The sequence below is a fragment of the Acromyrmex echinatior genome, chromosome 15, assembly GCF_024713525.1.
Source record: "Acromyrmex echinatior isolate Ae372 chromosome 15, ASM2471352v2, whole genome shotgun sequence".
NCBI classification, from domain to species: Eukaryota; Metazoa; Arthropoda; class Insecta; order Hymenoptera; family Formicidae; genus Acromyrmex; species Acromyrmex echinatior.
The window spans coordinates 8,126,142-8,148,062 of record NC_141866.1 but is presented as its reverse complement, the minus strand read 5'-3'; the positions used below and the strand labels follow the sequence as shown (position 1 = coordinate 8,148,062).

Here is a 21,921-nt window from a genome sequence, read left to right as displayed (position 1 = left end):
TATGTATACAATGCAAGAAATTTGCAAATATCTATATTCTGCCCAAAACATGTACAAGAATTAAAGATAATGCGTATACATATCTGCTTTTTTGTATACATTTTCTTTTGATAAAGAGAATAAATAGAAAATGTTTCAATATTAATGATAAATTAATAAAATGATATATATATAAGTAAAAGATTATTTTTATTAATGTAATATTTTCTCTTAATAGAATGACTTGCATTTCCTAAAAATACATAATCCATATCTATCACACATTAATTGAAACTTAAATTTTAAGCGATATGCTTAAGGCAATTTAAAAAAACACATCGACTGCTTGTTGCTTGTTGATTAATGGATGAAATTGAAAGAAAATAAATAATTATACTTCGTATAGAATACTATCGTTTATATTAACGGATTGTTAATTAAAACACTGAAAATATTGTAAAGATTACAATATTTTGTAAAAATGTCTTAATCCTAAATTTTTCGATATATTTGCTACATCATTCATTACATTCAAAATACAGAAGTGTTGAGTTATTATTTTTTCTCTTGCACCTAATATATTAAAAACTTACAAAATTATATCAGAACAATTCAGGAATCAATTTGCTGTTTCTAATACATATTTAAATTTTTTTTTTTTTAAGTGGGATATCATTCTGTACAAATAGTGAACAGACTTGACTATTACACACAAAGTCATTAATTGTCCTCAACTTTAACAGTCTTAACTGAGCAAGCTCAGAAATTCCCTGATCATTGACTTTTAGCTTTCGCTTTTTCCTCACCTTTCTTCTCCTCTTCTTTCTTTTCTTCCTTCTTGGTATCTTTCTTTCCATCTGTTTCTTTTTTTTCAGCATCACGATTGGTTAGCTTATTATTAATTAAATTGTGCAATGCAACTATAGACCTAACTAATGCTGCTAGATATACAACCAGCATCTGATCATTTGTCTTTACATATAACGAATCGACGAAGCTACTTTGAGTCATATCTGGTAATAAATTAAAGATATCTTGAAGCTGATATACAATTTGATGATTTATAGGTAATTTTCCATTGCCAACCTAGAAAACAATTATTTGAATAAACCTTTTAACAATATTAATATAAAAAATAAAAGTGCCTTTTCATACTAACGTTCAACGCTTATTTTTAGTGTCAAAATAGATCACATGATCGAAATCAACGTTTGATATTCGTCAATTTTTATCACGCGATCTGTTTTGACACTAAAATGAGCGTCGAGCATCAGTATGAAAAGACATCTTAATTTCTATCAAAGATAAAAATGTATACCTGAAGCAAATAATCTCTAATTTCCCGAATTTGTTCATGAAGTCCTTTCAAGCCAAGTAATTGATTTGTGATTCTTTGACTGAGGGTACCAACTGTAGTATCTTTGATATCTCGCAATAAATGTTCCACTCCTACTTCTTCTGCTTCTTCAGCTCCAATTTCACTTGGAATATGCTCGAAAGTTTTGGAGGTAGGAGAACCATCCTACAAATAAAATTCTCGTTACATGTTTATTTTTTAACAGACAGCAGTTAATATATATATACATAAAAACGTACATCATGTACTTCTTCAACTGCTTGATAAGCCTCAGTAGGAAGTCCAAGATCTTTTGGTTTGGCATCAATAATTACCAAAACCGAATTAGAACAATATCTTCTTATTAGTTCGTTGATGGCAACGTCATTTTGATGTAGTTTAGGCCCAGTGTGATACCAGCCTACTACCTTCTCACGAGCTAAGAATTAACATAAAATATCATAATCAAAAATTTTGCTCCAAGTAAAACCTATAAGATTTGCATGAACTATACATAGATCTTTACCATTAACTTTCTTGAACATTCCATACATATTTTCAAGGTAATCATGGTCAAGAAACCATACACTTTTGTCCTTGTCATCCTCATCAAAGGGTACTGAAATACAAGTTTATCTGATTTATCTCTTTATATCGCAATTAGCTCTAAAGATAAGATACATTTATTTTTTGTGCCTTTAGACGCAATAATGAAAGCAGAACAGCTTGACTTCAAATACGAACGATTTAAGAAACATCATAACGTGTTTACACATCCTAACCTGCAAAGCTGTTCGACACGTCCAAGATTCCCTTAGCTCTCCAACAGCCCAGGAGTACACCAACCACTCTTTTTTGGTTTCCGATTTTTCCCATGCGATTAAAGTGATCCACCACGCTTAATAATACCAGCGGATGGACCACAACTTTCGTTGTCACAACCTCTTGACTCGGCATTTTTGGACAACGCAACGACGTATACTGCTATAGTCTATACTACACTACTCCATTACTCCACACTGTCGCCACTGATCACGGTCATTCGGAAATAACAAGAAAGGCGTGTTGTATGTCAAGTGATGTCAAGCTCATCGAAGCGCTGTACGCAGATGAGAGAAAAAACGCCAATATTTATATTTTTGATATGATATAAAATAATTGAAGGTAATTCTACATTTTAAAAGTGAAATATTATGTCATATTTATTGTTTTCCATTATAAATAATGGTTATTTCCTATTTGATTTAGTGAATGAGGATGATATGCTTTTCACGATTCATCCGTAAAGTTGGCCAGCTTGATTGAAAAAACAACGTTGGACGCATCAACTACAGTGGTTTTGTTGGTTAGAAGCGACTACAGATTTTAACGTAAGTAAAAGTACTTCAATTAAAAAGGTAATAAATTTGTTTCCAGTATCAGAAGTATGCCTGATAAAAGTAATTTGCATGACGTTCATATTATTTTGAAAACAATTCGTGATGATAGAAATTCAACATATCAAATATATCAAAATGCATATGTGTGTACTTCTGCACCGAATTGCACTGAATAAATTCACTGCGAGCGCCAACTTGAAAGATGTAAACAAAATGCGCGAGATCAGGAGGAAAATAAAATTATGTAACAAATAATAAAATGAGAATTTTATTCTAACATAATTGATTAATCTTTAATTTCTGATTTTAATTTCTGATGAAAAAAATTTTTATATTATAACATTTAAAAAAATTTTTCATATTTTAAATTTAAGGTTTCTGAAAAATATAATACTTTAAACTTTTTCAGATTCTACAAGTTTTTTCGGAAATTATAGAATGAAAAATCTTAGAATATTTCAAAATTGAAATATATAAAAAATTCTTAAGAGTAAACCAACGATTTTTTTTAAAAGATATAAAATCCGTCCGAATATTTTCCGTTTTATTATTCAATCAGCACACAATATTAAAAAAATTTTTTTTAAATATTTATTAAATATTTTTACATAATACTATTTCAAAACATTTTAAAAATATTGGTTTGCTGATTGATGAGAAGCCTCTCACATTTCTAAAATGTTCGTATTAAAAAATTTAAGAAATTCTCTAAAATATAAAATTATATAAAAGTTTTAAAAAATTCAAAAATCTGAAAATTTATATGAAAAATTTTAAGAAATATTTCTAATTTAGAAGTTAGAAATCCAATATAAATTCCAATATAAAATATTTTATTTTTTATCAAATTCTGTAAAGAATAGTTGAATTAAAATAGTTAATTAACTTACATTCTTTATGATTTAAAGTATTTGAATTTTATATTAAACGAATTATATATAAACCGGAAAATCTACAATGAGAATATATATTTTTTTAATTATATCATTTTGTAATAATTCATCGAGTTTTATATTACAGATAAAGAAATTATAGTTCGAATCATAATTCTATTTTTTACAGAATTTGGTATGATATTGATTTCTATCAATTATGCTATCGTTCGAAGAACAAGTTAATTCTAGAGTGAGAAAAGATTTTTCTAATGTCATAACATTGACTAAAAAAATTTTAAAAAGTTAAAATATATAATATATGCCATACTCTTAACATGTCTTTTGTTATAGAATGTCGCTACCCGTAGTATTCGTGACGGGCAACGCGAAGAAACTGGAAGAATTCATCGCTATTTTGGGAAAAGACTTTTCTCGACGGATAACGAGCAAGAAAATCGATCTGCCTGAATATCAGGGCGAAGTAGACGATATATGTCGAAACAAATGTGAGGCCGCAGTAAACCTAATGAAAGGCCCAGTGATCATCGAAGATACATGTCTCTGCTTCAACGCACTGAAGGGTCTTCCGGGACCTTACATCAAGTGGTTCCTCGAAAAACTGGGACCTGAAGGTCTTCATAGGATGCTTTACGGATTTGAGGACAAATCGGCAGAAGCGGTCTGCACATTCGGTTATTGTTCTGGTAAAGACTCTGAAGTTCATCTATTTCAAGGTCGAACTCAAGGTACCATTGTAAGTCCGCGAGGTTCCAGGGATTTTGGCTGGGACCCTTGTTTTCAACCGCTAGGCTACGACAAGACTTACGCGGAACTGCCGAAAGAAGAGAAGAACAAGATTTCTCACCGTAGCAAGGCAATAGAAAAATTAAAAGCTTATTTGTTAAACAATGAGAATATTTAATTTTTGCAGTATATAATAAAATTATTGTTATAAAGGAAACTATTATTTTTTCTACACTAGAATGTAAAAAACAGATGATTGTTTCTCGGGTTAATTATATTGTTAAGACGTATTTTTATAAGTATTTATGTTCTTATGAAATTCGTTTATATTGATTTATTATAACCGAGATAATTTATATTAATGCAATTATGTTTGCGATTCTTCTTAATCCTGAAGAGTGGCAAGTACGCGTTGTTTTGTCTTCACTTTGTAATTTACACTGTGACCTATAATGTTAACGTTCGATATCCGTTCAATTTATCAAAGGTGATTCTTTGCCGAAAACAAACATTTCGATGTCTTGTCACAGCGATAGCCGTTGGACAGCATATGGAATAATTTGCCAACAACCTTGAAGCTATTATGAGATGAGACTCACTATTGTGAGACTTTCTCACGACTGAAAATCTGATAACTTTAATTTCGATATGTCGCACGAATGTGTTAATCAACGACTTCTACCTTGCAAATTTTACGTGACGCAACAAATTGAAATATGAAATTATATTTCTTTTTAATCATGCGGTGGTTGATAGAGTTAATCATGTAAACCAATACCTTCTCATATGCAAGCAGATTAGAACTATAAATCATGTACAATAATAACTACAATGGATTACCGCCACTATCTAATTACTTTACCAATAACGCGATTACATTATTTGAGTGAGATAGACTATAAATTAATTACTGAGATGGATGACTAGTATTAAATGGAATTTAAATATGCCAGTTGAATATTAAACATTCAAAAATGACACTTCTCTAAAATAAAATATAAGAAAAAAATAATTTTGTACACTTTAATTGTAATACAAAATTAATAAAAGTATATAACAGTATTATACATAGATTTTATAATGTATTACTTAAAAATTTTATTTGATGCAAAGGAAAAAGCCGGTATTTTTAGTCGATTCTTATATTTAAAATTGTTAAATATAAATTTTAGATATCATGAATCAAACAGAAATTTATTAGAGAGCCGCGTTAGCATCTTAAGACATTACTTAAGACAGCCTTAAAATAAAAATGGATTATGGATACTGGACTCAAATGTATTTTCTTAAAATACTTTTAAAAAAATGCATTTGAATTCAATCGAAAGAGAATACTATAATATATTAGATTTATCTTTAGTATGATAAAAATAATCATTATATATATATAATTATTATCTAAAAATGATTGTTTAAAAATATAAAATTGTAGATAAAAATAGTTATAATAATACAAAATATTTCTCTCAGAACTATATTAGATGTTTTTAATGACAAATTTTTTGATCAATTTAAAGTCAATATTTTCTTAGCAAAAATATCGAAGTATTTAATAATTTTCAAGATATAAGAAATTAGAAAAGGGATTTATTTCACGAATTAACTTTGAAGAATCAAATAAAAATTACATTCTTCAGTATCATATCAGATGAAGTTTGCTTTTCAATACAATTAACTTTAATTCGATGCATATAATTATATGATGCAAAAAATCAAAAAGTAATAAATTGTGACCTCTCTCGATATTTTTATACAGGAAAAGTCAAGTCCAAAGAATCCGTCAATCTATCAATAAAAGGACATTCGGTCGTTCAAAAAGACAATCAGTATAACAGCGAGACAACAGATAAATATACATGTTGGTGTATTATTATTACGTAAAACCGTTGGTAAACAGGCAATCATTTTTACTTTTTATCAAACTGTCAATGATTATTTAATTTATGCGATCAATGAAAAAATTATTCAATTATCTTTGCGGCTCTAATTACTCGTGATTATCTTAATTAATCAAATATATTATAAAAAGACAAGCGAGAGAACTATTAAATAGCTTTGCTGCAACATAAAACGCAAGGAATAAAAGAGAATTTAATTTTAATGATTGATAAACAGAGAAACGAGCAAATTGTTTATTAGTTTCTATCTGCAATAAATATATCTTTTGGACATATTTAAAAAAGGAAACCTTCCTGAAATTTTTTAATTTTTCGTTATTAATTATAAAAAGTGCAACTTTTTTTTAATTTTTAGTAAATTTTTTATCATCACCTAAAATATATTTTTCTTATCGTTATGTTCATGTAAGTCATGCATATCTAGAATTTCTATTAATTATAGAACTTTAACTTTAACAGAGTTCTCGTTTTTCATGAAGAAAGTTTTCGCAAAGTTTTTAAGATAGAATATCCATTAAAATATTAATGAATACTCTATTTGCAATTATACATTTCGTTTTTAATAAAACTATTAGGTGTTGGAATTAATTCGTAGCGTTTTTAATGAAAGAATGTTATTTATTTCACATGAGCATTAAAAAATACATTAATGAAAGTACTTCCCATCACTTGTAAAACGCTACGAATTAATTCCAACACCTAATATATTTTATCAATACTTTTTTCAGGGAAAAAAAAATGTTATGATTTATAAAACTTAATACTTTTCTCATTGAAAAGTAGGAACAAGACATTCTATGCTTAAAATATAAAAAAAAAGCAATTTAATGATGCAAAAAATTGCTGTTTATGTAATAATAAAATTAATAAAAAGCCACTTTCAAAAAAAATCCTAGATCCGTCCATGCACTCTTTTTTATTATTTAAATTTTTTATCTAATATTATATCCTTTTTATCATTTCTATGCTAACGGTCACAATAGGTTTTTACATAAAATTATAATGCCATTCTTTTAGTGAATTATTCTAAAATTAATAATACACTTTCTGTATAATCTGCTTATGTCGATCTTACCAAAGATTTTTCTATCAAGCAATCTATTTTTCATCATTTTTTACATCTCGTCTTCGCAAAATCGACCTCTTACAAAATTGATACTCTTTCTAATACTCCTTATATTCCTGTTTACAGACTCATTGCTTTTATCTGATTTTTTATCTTACCGTCAAAATGACGGTCACTTGGAATGTAAAAGTATTTGACAATCTTCTCCGGTGTGTACAAATTCTTTTCCGGTGTGTACAAATCACTGGGGAGCAGTAATGCGATTATATGTAATGCATAGCATGTACACAAAGATAAAATTGCGAATTGCATATGTAATTTAGATAGACAGAAATGAAGTTTTTCTTGGTGTAGAGAATGATGAAGGAGTGCCGAGACCAATCACGATTAGTCTGATATACGAATTATTTTTAATATACATGCATGCATTTTTAATGTGTAAATAGCATTGGGGCTTGACCTCAAAAGAGTTATCTCCTTGATTATACCGGTACGATCCTTTTTCTCTTTCTCTCCGTAATATATAACACCCTTTCATCGCAGGGTTATCGCCTTGCCTGCACTTTTGAATTTTACCAATTGAATTTTAGCAATTGGAGAACTTTGCGCCTTATAAAAGCGGGAGGATCTCGCGTACGCTACCAGTCTTACATCAGGGGCCACGCTATGATGAATGCCCTTACTGGTAAGTCGCCACCGAATGCGAAGTCGTATCTACTTCTGGGTACCTATCATAGAATATGTTGGAATGAATACCGATCAGAATTAGGTATCCCGTTTTCTTTAGAAAACGCAATAAACATCTAAGGAATAATTAAATAACTTCGATTGGAAATTTATTCCGACTTGTTCCATGATAAATGCTTGAATCGCGAGTTACACTTCAACGGAGTTTATTTCTCCTTTTTTTTACAATTCAACAAATTCGATATGTATAATATAATTGTGAGAATGTCTTGTCCAATTTTATATCAATCTAATTATCATCATTTACTTACTTTTCTCAAATTATAAAATATTGTTTTCTACAACTTCATATTTTTAAAAACGTCTCGAAGGAGAAAGAAAAGTTTTTTTGCAATTTGCGAATTCTAATAAAGAAATATCTAAGGAAGTAATTGATTTTATATAGCATTTTCAAATATATATAAAAATTTTACAATTACTTAATGAATATATTAATTTAAATTTAATATCTCCTTTCAATTTCTCTTTTTCTTAAATATTTTTAATACGCAATACATTGAAGAAGAATACATTATATCATGTATATGTAATGAAATTATGTTTTCAGTATTTTTGCTGTGTCTAACGGCCACATATGCGGTACCAGGTAAGAATTTATATCTATTTTCTTATTTCTATTTGTTTTTCTTATTTTATAAAATACTAAAAAAATATTTGTCTACAAATTGGTATAGGCAAATTGTATTCTGAATATTTAATAATGTTACATTAATAATAGTAAAGTCATTTCTTCAGTAAAATTAAATTATTTTTGCGTATCTATTAATTCGCTGTATCGTGAACGGTAAATGATAATAATTCAATGCATGCTTTAATGATTTATTAAATGTAAAATTATTTTGATGTCTTTCTCAAAGTCACAGATTATTATATTTAATCGATGAAACGATACTTGCTTCAATTAACAAATAAGTAATAAAATAATACAAACAGAATACAATTAATAATATAGATATAAAATGACAGATAAATAATTTGCGATAATTTGATATATTTCAGTACACTTTCCTGCTGAAAAAACAGTAATTTACAATTACTATGCCGACGTAAAAGCTGGGACTGTCGAGCCAGTGCAATATGTCTCTCAGTTCGTTCTTACTGGGCAACTTTATGTAAAGAAGGATACCAGTGATCCGACTTTAAATAATGCTTATTACATCAAATTAAACAATTTAAAGCATGGCATGTACAATGGCATGGCCGTACATCACCAGCCGGTCAAAGTTCTTCACGAACTCGGAGAAGCCGCACAGCAAATTCAAGAACCGTTCGTGATCGTTTATGACGAATCTGGCAAGGTAATGTCCGAATTCTTATGGTGATAATTTGATATAAAAATCGTTCGTGAAAGACGAGTGACTTGAATATTTGATTTCAGTTCCAAGGCATCAAAATGCCAGAAACCGAGAGCGGTTGGTCAAGGAACATCAAGCAAGGTATCGCCTCGATGCTGCAATTGGATCTGGCTCACATCCAGATGCAAACTCCATTGAAGCCGCATGGTTTCATTACGCATGAGGTAGGTAACGACTGATGGGAACATCCAGCAAAAGCGTGTCTTTCAAAATGTTCTCTTTGGTTGTTACCACTAGAACACCATCCACGGTACCTGTCAAGTCGCCTATGATGTCCACCTGAAAAACTCGACGAATTCAGAGAATACCAATGTCTTCGTAGTCACGAAAATGCACGATTTACGAAACTGCAGTCATTTCGTTCAGCGTGCCTTCGATTACTTCGAATGCGAGAAATGTCATATGAAGTCTGTGGTAAATTTCTATCACTCTGTCTTGACAACTTTGTCTATTAAACATTTATGTAAATTCTGGCTGAATTGAATTATAATTAATTTATTTTTCTTTTGAATTTTAGGATGACATGACTACTTTCGCCAGAAGAGTCTTCGAGATCAAACGTCAGGATAATAACATCCTTATCGAGCGTCTAGTTGCTCACTCGACTGTTAATTATTTCCCTTATAATAGTCGATCTGAATCTCACTATCTCTTGACCAAGTAATTATATCAATAATTATCGTACTGTATAATTGTATTGTACATCAATATGATCCTGCTAATTTTATTCATTATTTCAGCACTACTTTGGACTTACATTCCGTAGTACCAACGACAGAAGTTCCTATGCTGACTGTGAATGTTCAGAACGTGCCTATTATTCGCGACATCACTTTCAACAAGCCGTTGGGAAATTACGCTCTCCATGCTGCCGAAGATCTTACTCATGGTCGACATATTGTGAAATTGGATACGCTTATGCCTAAACTTAAAAAGATGTTGGTCGAAGCTACTGATTATCTCGAAGAAAATCACTTGGAAGCCAAAGAACCCGAATGGAAACATGGGCAAACCATTAATAGACTGCAGCACACTATGAGCTATATGGATCTAGGTTCACTGGAACAAGTTTACAATGCTATTCAGGATTCGAAGACGCCCAAGGAAGACACGATGAGGTAAATAATTTGCGATTATCTCTTATTCTATGGAGTCAATTGTCCTTACAGAAATTCAATTTAATACTAAAAGATAATGATTGATTACTTATTTTAAGTAAGTAATTAATCACTATTTTTCAATATTAAATTTCTGTAAAGGTAGCGTTAGAATTAAGAAAATAATTTGTTCTAATTTACTAATTTTCTTTTGAAGAAATTTAATTTGCACAATTTTGTCTGATGCGACGAAATAAAACGATAGCTATGATTTTAAAGGAACATCTTCTTGCGAATGATTCCAACCGTGGGCACGACCGCTGCCTGCCACTTCGTACGCAATGTCGTTCGTAAGCACAAAGTGACCGATAATACTGCCGTCGATATGTTGAGGAAATTGCCGATGCATGTCAAAGTACCGTCTGAGAGATTGCTTCTGGAAATGGAAGATCTGTTGAAATTAGGTAGCACTGTGTCACCGCAAGTTAGAAAAGCCAGCATTCTTTGTTTCTCTATTTTGATTCGTAAGACGTTCATGCATCAGCAGAGTGACATCGTCAACCTTCTTCTCGAAAGATACCTTCACCGTTTCTTCGATCATGTCAAGAGTAAGAATTGTATTGTATTAAACATCAAAAATACGCACCAAAGAATTTTACATGCTTAAGTACAAATATTTATTTAAAATGAATTTTTATCAATCGCATAATCTAATCTATTTCTACTCTAACTCTTTTATTCAATTAAATTATTTCTAATCTTTTGGTGCCACTATGGGAATAACACTCGAGTATGCAATACCAATTGCTTCAATCACTTTTATAAAAAAATCAACATATTTAAAAAAAAAAAATTTTTTTGAAACATTAGATATTAAAGAACATAACAGTACTAAGAAAATGTATGTACTTTTATTAATAAAAAAATTATAAACAATGGAAAAAGCATTGGAAAAGCATTAGAAAAAGAAAGTAGAAATATCCAGAGTAGCACTGAAGAGTTAATAATGTACACATTGATCACAGAATTTTTTTCACAAATGTTTCAGACGAGCAATTATATGAGATGAAAGTGATATATCTTATGGCAATGAAAAACGTGCAAGTGGGTAACATTGAGAAGCTCTTGGAGCCAATCATCCGTGGTGAAATTATGATATCCGAACACCCAGATCATGTTCGCGCTCAAGCAATCTGGGCCATCAAGAAGGCAGTTTCCGATAGAGTCGAGTATACTCACAATCTGCTCTGGCCTATTCTCGCTGATATCACTCAACCGTTATCTATTAGGATTGTCGCCTATGAAACTTTAATGAGCCAGATGCCGAACATGCAACGTATCATGAATATCTATTGGCTCATGAGACAGGAGCCGAATAATCATCTGTACAACTATCACTTGACTACTCTGAAAGGTCTCGCTAATTCCGTGGATCCTTGCCTTACGCCAATTCGTGAAATGGCTAGAAAGATTTTACGCTTTACAAGGATCAGACCGGTTACCACTCAACTATCATCTAAACAATTCGTCGATTATACAGATCCTATGTATGAATTTGGCGAATCCTGGAATGCCGCATGGATTCTTGAAGAATCAACCGGTATGCCCTACGCTGGATACTTTGAATATCACAACTCACTTGCTCGTAAATCTACCAATAGAATGGGTGTAAGTAATAATGTACCAACTTAGCATAAACTTTATAATATAGGAAGCTTTATAATACATGAAAGATTAACACGTCTCGAAAAGTATAGAAATTAAAAAATATATTGCATAGTTTATTTCATATATATATTTCTACAGAATTTAAAATATGAAATGCGGAAAACATATATTAGATTTATACAAATTTTCTTTAGATCTATTGGAGCTCCTATGGCTTGGATGAGATTATGAAGGTGATCAAGAAGGAATTAATTGGCACCTCCATAGAGAACCTCACCAACAAGAACGTGCAAAACATCTTAATTCGTGCCGCACAGGACATGCCAATGAAGAAACCTGTTCACTTGGATATCTGCATCACGCTGAACGGTCTTGTTGTCCTTTTTAATCACTATGATCAGAACACCTTCAAAAATATGTTCGACGATGCATACCAAACGTTGAAGCAAACAGTGGTCGGCAATATTCAAGAAATCTTATACGATACTCTTTATGAGATGCAAGTGCCCACCGACATGGGTCTGCAGGGAGTTTTCAATACCAAGATGCCTCAGCTATGGTCATTCAAGTTCAACAACGTTCAAAACGAGCTAAAGAAGCCGTCAATGAGCTTGAAACTTGATGTCGACACTCGCATCTGGAGGCATGGTGAATATGTCATGTCGATTTACAACCCGATTGTCGACGTTTGGCACTCAGTTCGTCGCGCTACTGTTCAGGATATTATCTTGCCCCTGCAAATGAGCATCGGTTACAATCACGAGGCGAAAAGTCTTAAAATCACCTTGCCAAGACTGCCTGTCACCAAACAGTCAATCACCGGAATACGATCCTACTCGAAGAACTTGGTAACCATTACCGAAGACGAGCAAGACGTTCTCAAGACCTGCTGTGCTGACTGTCTTCATCACACAGTCGTCACTACCGGCGAAAAGAAGAATCGTCACGTCACCATGGATTCTAAGGACGTAGGTCTTAAATACAGCATGTCAGTCTTCGATTGCGAAAATGAGATCACTCAGATGACTAATGCCGAGGAATGGCAGCGTGCATTCTCCGCGGAACATAAGAACACTTGGTAAACAATAGAATTGATGCAATAATCTAATTGAATCGATATCTGTCGCTGCTGATATAGCAACAGTCTCTTTTTTGAAAAAATATTTTTAAAAAAATATAATTTATTAGTTAAATCTGAATTTTGATTATCGATGCAACTTTTAAATAAAAAAAAATATTATATTGCAATTTGTTAGGAACTCAAAACTTCTCCAATACTACATGGGCATTCGTCAAAGAATGATGAATGAATACGCTCTACCGAAAATAGGTAACTGTGGAACACTATTGAAGATGGAACCCAGCATTGTTTATCCTACGTCGCATGTAAGCAACCAAAAATACAGATTTGAAAGAAAAGCAGCCAAAAATAAATCTGAAAATAAATCTGAAAGAAAAATTTGACATTTTTATTTATCTTCTCTTTTTTCAGGTCGATTTGAACATAAGAATCAATGTGGAGGATGTTGATCACATTCATGAAAAGATTTACACTCTTAGCAGCAACAAGATCAATGTACGTGCTACTCTTGATGCTAAAGCAGCTTCCACAAACGAATCCATTCGTTCATGGGACTTGAACGTAAACGTTGACTTGTCTCCGGGACACCTGGTGAACAATTTCAAAGTTCAAATGATGAGAGAGACTCCAGGGGAAAAGAATTTGAAGGTATGTCTAACTTATCTTAAGTTAATTGTCTTAATTCTAAAACAGATTCATTAGAAAGTACAAATAAGTAAAAAGCTCAATATAGTAACATTAATGATGAATGAACTTTTTGCTTGTACTTTTAGTTCTGCTTAGACGCTCAGAAAAACTATCCAGTCATCGAAACGGATCCCTTGAAGATCGACACCACTAAAGAAGAGACCAACAACAAGATTTCGATTACAGCAGGATTTACAGATGACGATAAGTGTGTTCGTGACGATATGATGATTGTGATGACTCTCAAAGGCGAGATGACAGAAGAACAAAAGAGGCAAATGACGCACAATAATATGCATGATGCTTGCGTTAAAGACATTCAAAATCTGCAATTCCAGAACAAACAAAACCATATTCCCAAAACTATGAACTGCGTTCGTGAAATCTTACACTACACGACTCTGAAGAAATATACCATTAATACAACGTACAAAAAGGTAAGAGAAGATGAATTACTCATAACACAATTTTCTTCTAATAATTTGAAAATATTATAATACATAAAGAACTTAAGAATATTTTATGTAAAACATTTATAATTGGCTCTCTAATTCTTTAAACGTCTCTTAAATATATTTCTTAAAGTAATTTGTTGTATGCTAGTAAATATTATATATAGAGAATAATATAAACATGGAAAAGACTGAAAATCAATATCATCAATCACATAGATGTTCTCAATCAAAGGAAAGAAATGTGGTTCTCTTTCAGGTGCCTGTACAGATACTCTCATATCTTGCTATGATTGAAGATCACATTCGCGCATCGCATTTATCGTACGTAAGGTACCTCGTGGATCGTGTTGAAAGTGGTAACGCGAAGATTATGATTGAATACTCCTCCGATCTGAGTCATGTCAATACAACCATCATTACACCGGTTAACGGATACGAATACGTTCAAGTTCCCTTGCAGCAACATTTCTTCGAGGGCATAGTTGTGGACAGACCAGTGTCGCATTCACAATGGCACTCCCTCATGGACAATACTCGTTTCACCATAGGTGCTGTGCATAAACTGATGCAAGGCCAGACTAGTAAGTCGTTCTTCTCGACTAAATTTTTTTTTCTTATGTGAATATCATAATAAAATTTTCAGTTAAAAATGAAATGACGTGATTCTGCCAATAAAAAGAATTCAATTTCTTCACTTCCAGATAAATTGCGAATAATCTTATCCAGGAGATATCCCCATTGTACGCCAGGAGATATTTCTTGGATAAAATTATCTAGAGGTGAAGAAATTGGGCATTAGAATATTTCAGAATTTACATATGAAGAATACTAGAAAAGATTATACATTATCTTCTGGTATTAAATTTCTGTATAAAAAATTGAAGCAACAATTTTATTGAATTATCTTTTTCTCGCAGAGATCTGCACTGTTTATCCACAAGCATTAGTCACCTTGGACGAGGGTGTGATTCCATTTGTAGTTTTCGATAAATGGACTCTTGTATCCGCTGACCACATTGACTGGACTTATGCTATTTTCGTGAAATCCGTGCAAGGTACCAAACTAGCAATAAAGATGTATGTTGCCGATCATGAAATGGAGATTGTACCAAACGATTTCAATAACGTCGTTATGATTGATGGCAATGTAATCAACCAGCATGAGAAGGGAGTTGTAATACCAAAAGACGAACCGAAGTCTTATGCGTTAAAGTAAGTGCGACAATTAATCAATCAGAATTTAATATAGAATTTAAGAGAAATTGGTCATATTAAAATAAATATAACTTCCGCTTGCAGACTCACCGAATACTATGGGCATCTTGTGGTCCAATCTCAACGCGTACCAGTACTGATAATGTGGACTCCTGATAGCGTGTCTGTGATGCTGGATACCACTTTGCAAGGTCATGTGACCGGCGTGTGCGGACACATGGACGGCACGCATAAAGAGAAACTTCCCAAGATTTACACCGTTATATAATCTTTAATTATATAATAATAATATAATTTGAATTTAAAAAATAGAATTTTTCTCAAATTTAAATCCAAATACTAAGTACTGTTTTAAATAATATAAATAAATTATTTTAGAGCACAATTTTTATTATTATTTTATTTCTTAATAATACTAACAAAATATAGTGATCATAACGTAGGAAAGAAAGAGAAGCAATGCACAATAAATTTTTAATTTGTACAATTATCTATATTTATTCAATTATCTCTTCAATTTTCCCCCTTTTTAAAAGTTAAATTTCCCCCTTTTTAAGAAACGTTATTTAAAATAATTTGAATACTAAATAGCTCTTTTACTGTTAAAATAAGACATGAATGACAGAATTCAGTAATTCAAAAATAACAAAAAAATAGCAAGGCAATATCTTATTAAAAATACTGCGCGGATTTTATATATAATATAAAGTTCCCGGGAAAAATGTTTCATATATAATATATATTATAATTATGCACACAAAATATGTACATATATATATATAATATATATATATATATATATAAAATATTTTTTACTATTATTACAAATAATCACTTATTCTAACACAATTAAACTAAGATATTTATAAGCTGAATGCGCAACAAATCTAAAAAATAAAGCAAAAACCGTGCATCAAAGCTTATTAATTGGAGATCATTAATTTTTAATACACATCTCTGAGTCATTCATCATGTGCTGCGCATATCTTCTTTTTTTTTGAAATATTAAGAGCACCTGATCAAATATCGATCTCTTTTCTATTCCTAAAAAAAGTTTGGCATTTAGAGAACAAGTTGTGTGTGTTACCGGCCTCAATCCGTGCGTATCCTTTAACTGACATAACTCCTTTAACTGAATCACCTCTGGGTCACAAATGACTCAACATGTGTACATTTTTTGTAACTAAAAAATTTTTATTTTTATTAATTTTCAACTAATTCTCGATTGTATTGCGGGAATATTTCGCAAATTATTAAAAAAAGAATTTAACCTTAGAATAACACATTAGCCCTTACTCAACACGATTTTTGGTGTCCTTGTGCTAACATTACAACTAAACGTTGTCAATAATATTATATATTATGTTGTCTATAATGTTATAAAGAACATTTTCCTAATAAATTAGAAGTTTTTAATAAAAACATTGCATTGTTTAAAATGTAAATGCAATATATCTTCAATATATAACCATGTATATTAAAAAAAACATCATTTTCAAATTACTCAATAACTAAACTCTTTGGACAACCGACATTTGAACTATTTTTTTTTTAACTTTAAGATATTGAAACATATTTTTCCTTTAAATATTTTTGTTTCAGAGTTTTACATTTTTTACATTTTTGTATGAAAAAGTACATTTTTCTCATTTTGTTAACTATATTTAATTATAACACAATTTATATACAATTTGTTCTAAATATACAACTTTACAAATATTTTCTAAAGATGTCAAAATGTACGTAAAAATCATTTAATAATTTTTATATACGTAAAAGCAATAAAAATTAAAATATATATTTTAAGTAAAAAAATTAAAAGTATTATTTAGTATTTATTATTTTAAATAACTACACTTCTGACTTATTTCTTATTTAATATTTTATATAAGTTTCCGGAAACTATTTTATATTTTTTATTTTAAACAAGTTGTATCTTTTACAAATTCCTACAAATATATATTTTAAATAAGTTTCTGAAATTTATTTTATATTTTTTATTTTAAATATGTCGTAACAATTATTTTTTATCGAGCCATGATCGGCATTTACACGTAAGTTTAAATAATTTCTGAAACGCAGAATAATTTACAATAATAGTAGTATCTTAAATTAATTTATTAACTGAAAAATTAAATAATGATTAACAAGATATTTAGTACTTTTAACCACACACAATGTTGTATTTAGCAAATTGTTTCACGATATTAAGAAAATTTACATGTATCCTTATATATATATATATATATATATATATATATATATATATAAGGATACATGTAAATTTTATATATATATATATATATATATATATATATAAAGAACATATATAGAATATTTTATCTCAACCTTTATAAATATATAAATTATTAAAAAGAATAATGAAAATTGAGACACAATGCTGGAATATCAAAAATATTCCATGCGAATAATTACTAATTACGTTTAAAAAAACCATGCAAGTAATATAAGATTGTGCCCGAGATGCCACAAAGCAAAACGCGAAATGTACGGCGATATCCGTTTGTCAAAATTATGTAAAATATGAAAAATATAATTATATAAATCGTTGAATAAATCGTTGAATATTTTTCGTCGTTTGAATACGCGATAGTTCGGTGTAATCTAAACAACATCTGGCGAAAAGCTCGGTGGGGGAAGGGGGTCGCGCGCGACGAAAAGCGGTGGGACGCGGAGCGAAGGCGTAGGGGGGCAAGGTGCGGTGGTCGATCGTCATCACTTTGGCATTCGCTCGACGACTTCGCAGCGTGGATGAACGCGTGGTACGAGTCGTTCCAGGTGTCGCGTATTAATCTGCGAAAATTAGATATTCACGAACGCGAATTGATGATTAATTACGTAAGGATACCCAAATAATAATGTTGCTCAAAACTAAGGTGTGTACTAAGAGTTATATCTCAATCTTTATTACTCTCTTTGATGATTTACATTCAAATACAGATTAATAATAAGCTATACATTCTTTAAATAAAGATAAATGCAAACATTTTTTATATTAAAATAATCTAAAACAATTTGGACTGAATATAATAATGGGTATAAATAGAATTCATATTATATATTTACAGATATATAAATTAGAGATATCGAAGGACGGTATTCATAGTCCGTTCTTGTTTCAAGACTGTTTTAAGTAATGTCTTAAGACGCTAATACGGTCCTCTGATTCGTGATTTCTTAAAATTAACTTAAGACAGTCTAGAATATAAACTCTGACACACTATGAATATCAGCCTAAGATATAGATGAGTTGTGTGCGTAACGAATTCAAGAAATGAAATATAAATCGTATAATAAAGCATCATGTAATATTCATCGAAGAATATTAACGTAACGAATAAATTATTTTGTAAAAAGAGCCACACGCAACACGATTACCTGTTTGTACGAATCTCGGTAAAGAAATGACACGCGGTAACTACGCATAAACATGACGCTCCGCTCCGTGCCACCCTGTGCCATCCTCACCCCGAGATCGCGCGCCAATCGTCTAACTGTCGAAATATTTACAAAATAATCTATTCGTTACGTTTTAATGTTCTTCGATGAATATTACACGATGTTTTATTATACGATTTATGTTTTATTTTTACACGGCCACACGACTACTCGTCTATACGAACGGTTATATAACACGAGTCATAAAAAAGCAATATGAACTCTCATGCAAATAACGCAATTCCTGTTTTCACCATTAATACAGTTAATAATTTAATTAATTTTTTGTTCTTGTGCACCTTCGTATTACGATCAATTTAAAAATTAAACATAACTTTGGAACTATTTATCGGTAACAAAAGAAACTTTTCTCTTTTTTATTAATCTCTAACCTATTTTATTGATTCTAATCATATCTTACAGATATCATCTATGTGTATAAATAAAAGATTGAGCCCTTTTATCTGCTCTGACTTTATTTCGCAATAATAACGAATTGCAGATGTGTGTTTGTTCGTTTCTAAAAGTCAACCGATTACATAGTAATTGCATAGTAATATAGATAATAACTATATATTGCATTTTTCAGATTATCTTTCCTCTCACGGGTACACCTTGACATGGTGAGGGGGCTCAGTACCCAGAGGATATTTACACGAAAAGAATGATTTTTTCAAGTATCTAAAAATTTTCGGATATGTATATATCTAGATAAATTTTTAGATATTGAATAAAATCGTTCTCTTCGTGTAAAAATCCAACGGGGAAGCTAACGTACCCTCGTCGCCGATTTATTGAAAAATGAACGAACCGCAGCCGGTTCGTCGCGTCGCGCGTTTGCTCCGGGAGTGCCGTTTAAGTTATCGGACTCAAGTTATAGTCCGCGCGCGATATAATTTATTATTCGCGAGTGTTTTACGCGAGTGTCCTGTGCGAGAGGATGGCAACCATATTCCGAAAGGAGGAGGAAGTCTGGGAGAGACATCGGGCACCGGTGAAGCAACCTTGCGGTAAATATTATTTTTTACTTGTATAAAATTAACTTTTTTTGCTTGGTTTTAAATCATTTTATTTGATAATAATTTTTAAATGATTATTTTTAAATCATTATTAAAATAAAATAATTTAAATAATATTATTAATATTATTAATATTATTAATAATTATAAATTAATGTAGTACAAAAGAAGGGCAAAGAGCCAGTAATATATAAAAGAACTTTAATTTAAATTGGCATTAAAAATTCATATAAACAATTACAGTTAACAACAAACGTTTCGACTCCAATCGAGTCATTTTCAATGTGATCTTAATATATCAACATCGTTCTAAATTAAAAATGTGTACATGGTATTACAATACTATTATAATTTTTAATATCGTATTTTTTATTCCGTATAGTACGCTGCGAGTCATTTTTATCAAGAATCAAAGTAGTCATAAGAAAATTCTTGTCAGTGATATCAGTAAATGTGTTAAGAGTCCATTAATAAAAAAAGAGAAAAAAACGCAGATAGATGGTAGTTTATTTCGTGCTACAATATATTAGTTTTTTTATTATATAAATTATTTTAAGCAAATTTGCAAAAGTAACATCTAACGAAATTTCGTTAACTGACATCGTGAAAGTTAGATGTTCGTTACTTTTGTAAATTTGCTTAAAATTATATAATAAAACTATAAATAAATATATAAAAAATTTATATAAAAAACTAATATATATCACGAAGTGGATTACCATCTACATACCTGTATTTTTTCTCTTTTTATTAATGGACTCTTAACACATTTACTGACATAAGAATTTTCTTATGATTACTTTGATTCTTGATAAAAATGACTCGCAGCGTACTACATGGAATGAAAAATACGATATTAAAAATTATAATAGTATTGTAATACTATTTAGTTTAGAACGATGTTGATATATTAAGACTATATTGAAAATGACTCGATTGGAGTCGAAACGTTTGTTATTAATTGTAATTGTTTATATGAATTTTTAATGTTAATTTAAATTAAAGTTCTTTTATACATTACTGGTTTTTTGCTCTTCTTTTGTACTACATTGATTTATACGTACAGAGCCTTATTACTATAATATTTATTAATTATAAATTATTGTCAAGTATTATAAATTATAAATTATTTTCAATAATCATAATTATTGTCAATAACTGTAAATTACTGTCAATAATTATAAATTACTATCAATAATTATAGATTACTGTCAACAATTGTATAATAGATTACTCTCAATAATTGTAAATTATTGTCAATAATTGTAAATTATTGTCAATAATTGTAAATTATTGTCAATAATTGTAAATTATTGTCAATAATTGTAAATTATTGTCAATAATTGTAAATTATTGTCAATAATTGTAAATTATTGTCAATAATCATAAAAATAAACTATTTTCTCTTAATTTACCTTATATACTGTACAATATAAACGATTGTTGAATTGCCTCCGTGGCGCAATCGGCTAGCGCGTTCGGCTGTTAACCGAAAGGTTGGTGGTTCGAGCCCACCCGGGGGCGTTATTTTTTTTTATCGTAAACATTAGTAATATTGCCCTTGTGATATTTTGGTCGATAATTTTATTTATAAAACCGATATAATAATAAACTCTTATCAAATAATGTGTAATTAAAATTGGCAATAAAAAAATTTTAATTAGAATTTTACAAGGTTCCAGCAATTGGATTATGTATATAATTTACACAGGTAGTAATCACAATAATCGCGAAAATATGACGCGCTTGTTTGTCATAATATATAATGACATTGTTTATGTTTATAAATTATTTTCACATTTGCAAATGTATTCATGCAATTAATATTTAAAATTGCCGCGCAAAGTTACGATTGCCAATA

General features: G+C 30.3%; 3 protein-coding genes and 1 non-coding gene across 4 annotated transcripts; 3 read left to right on the top strand and 1 right to left on the bottom strand.

The window, feature by feature from the left end:
* Positions 1-382: 382 nt before the first annotated feature.
* Positions 383-2,358, bottom strand: Rpn8 (regulatory particle non-ATPase 8). Its single transcript, XM_011057677.2, has 5 exons — positions 2,098-2,358; positions 1,842-1,934; positions 1,576-1,754; positions 1,298-1,501; positions 383-1,065 (listed from the first exon to the last, which is right to left on the bottom strand). Exons 1-5 carry the CDS (start codon positions 2,270-2,272, stop codon positions 754-756), a joined length of 963 nt encoding a protein of 320 aa, XP_011055979.1. The 5' UTR covers positions 2,273-2,358; the 3' UTR covers positions 383-753.
* Positions 2,359-2,370: 12 nt separating this feature from the next.
* LOC105146993 (inosine triphosphate pyrophosphatase) lies at positions 2,371-4,530 on the top strand. Its single transcript, XM_011057678.2, has 3 exons — positions 2,371-2,479; positions 2,564-2,685; positions 3,921-4,530. Exon 3 carries the CDS (start codon positions 3,922-3,924, stop codon positions 4,489-4,491), a length of 570 nt encoding a protein of 189 aa, XP_011055980.1. The 5' UTR covers positions 2,371-2,479; positions 2,564-2,685; position 3,921; the 3' UTR covers positions 4,492-4,530.
* Positions 4,531-7,900: 3,370 nt separating this feature from the next.
* Positions 7,901-16,070, top strand: Vhdl (larval-specific very high density lipoprotein). The gene is made up of 16 exons (XM_087413778.1): positions 7,901-7,962; positions 8,572-8,610; positions 9,024-9,322; positions 9,403-9,543; positions 9,617-9,793; positions 9,897-10,039; positions 10,120-10,497; positions 10,756-11,084; positions 11,525-12,144; positions 12,339-13,222; positions 13,401-13,530; positions 13,637-13,873; positions 13,999-14,349; positions 14,624-14,948; positions 15,285-15,579; positions 15,667-16,070. The coding sequence occupies exons 1-16, from the start codon at positions 7,944-7,946 to the stop codon at positions 15,848-15,850; spliced, it is 4,551 nt and encodes a 1,516-aa protein (XP_087269904.1). The 5' UTR covers positions 7,901-7,943; the 3' UTR covers positions 15,851-16,070.
* Positions 16,071-21,510: 5,440 nt separating this feature from the next.
* Positions 21,511-21,584, top strand: TRNAN-GUU (transfer RNA asparagine (anticodon GUU)). Its single transcript has one exon. It is a non-coding gene; the product is annotated as a tRNA-Asn (tRNA).
* Positions 21,585-21,921: the final 337 nt, after the last annotated feature.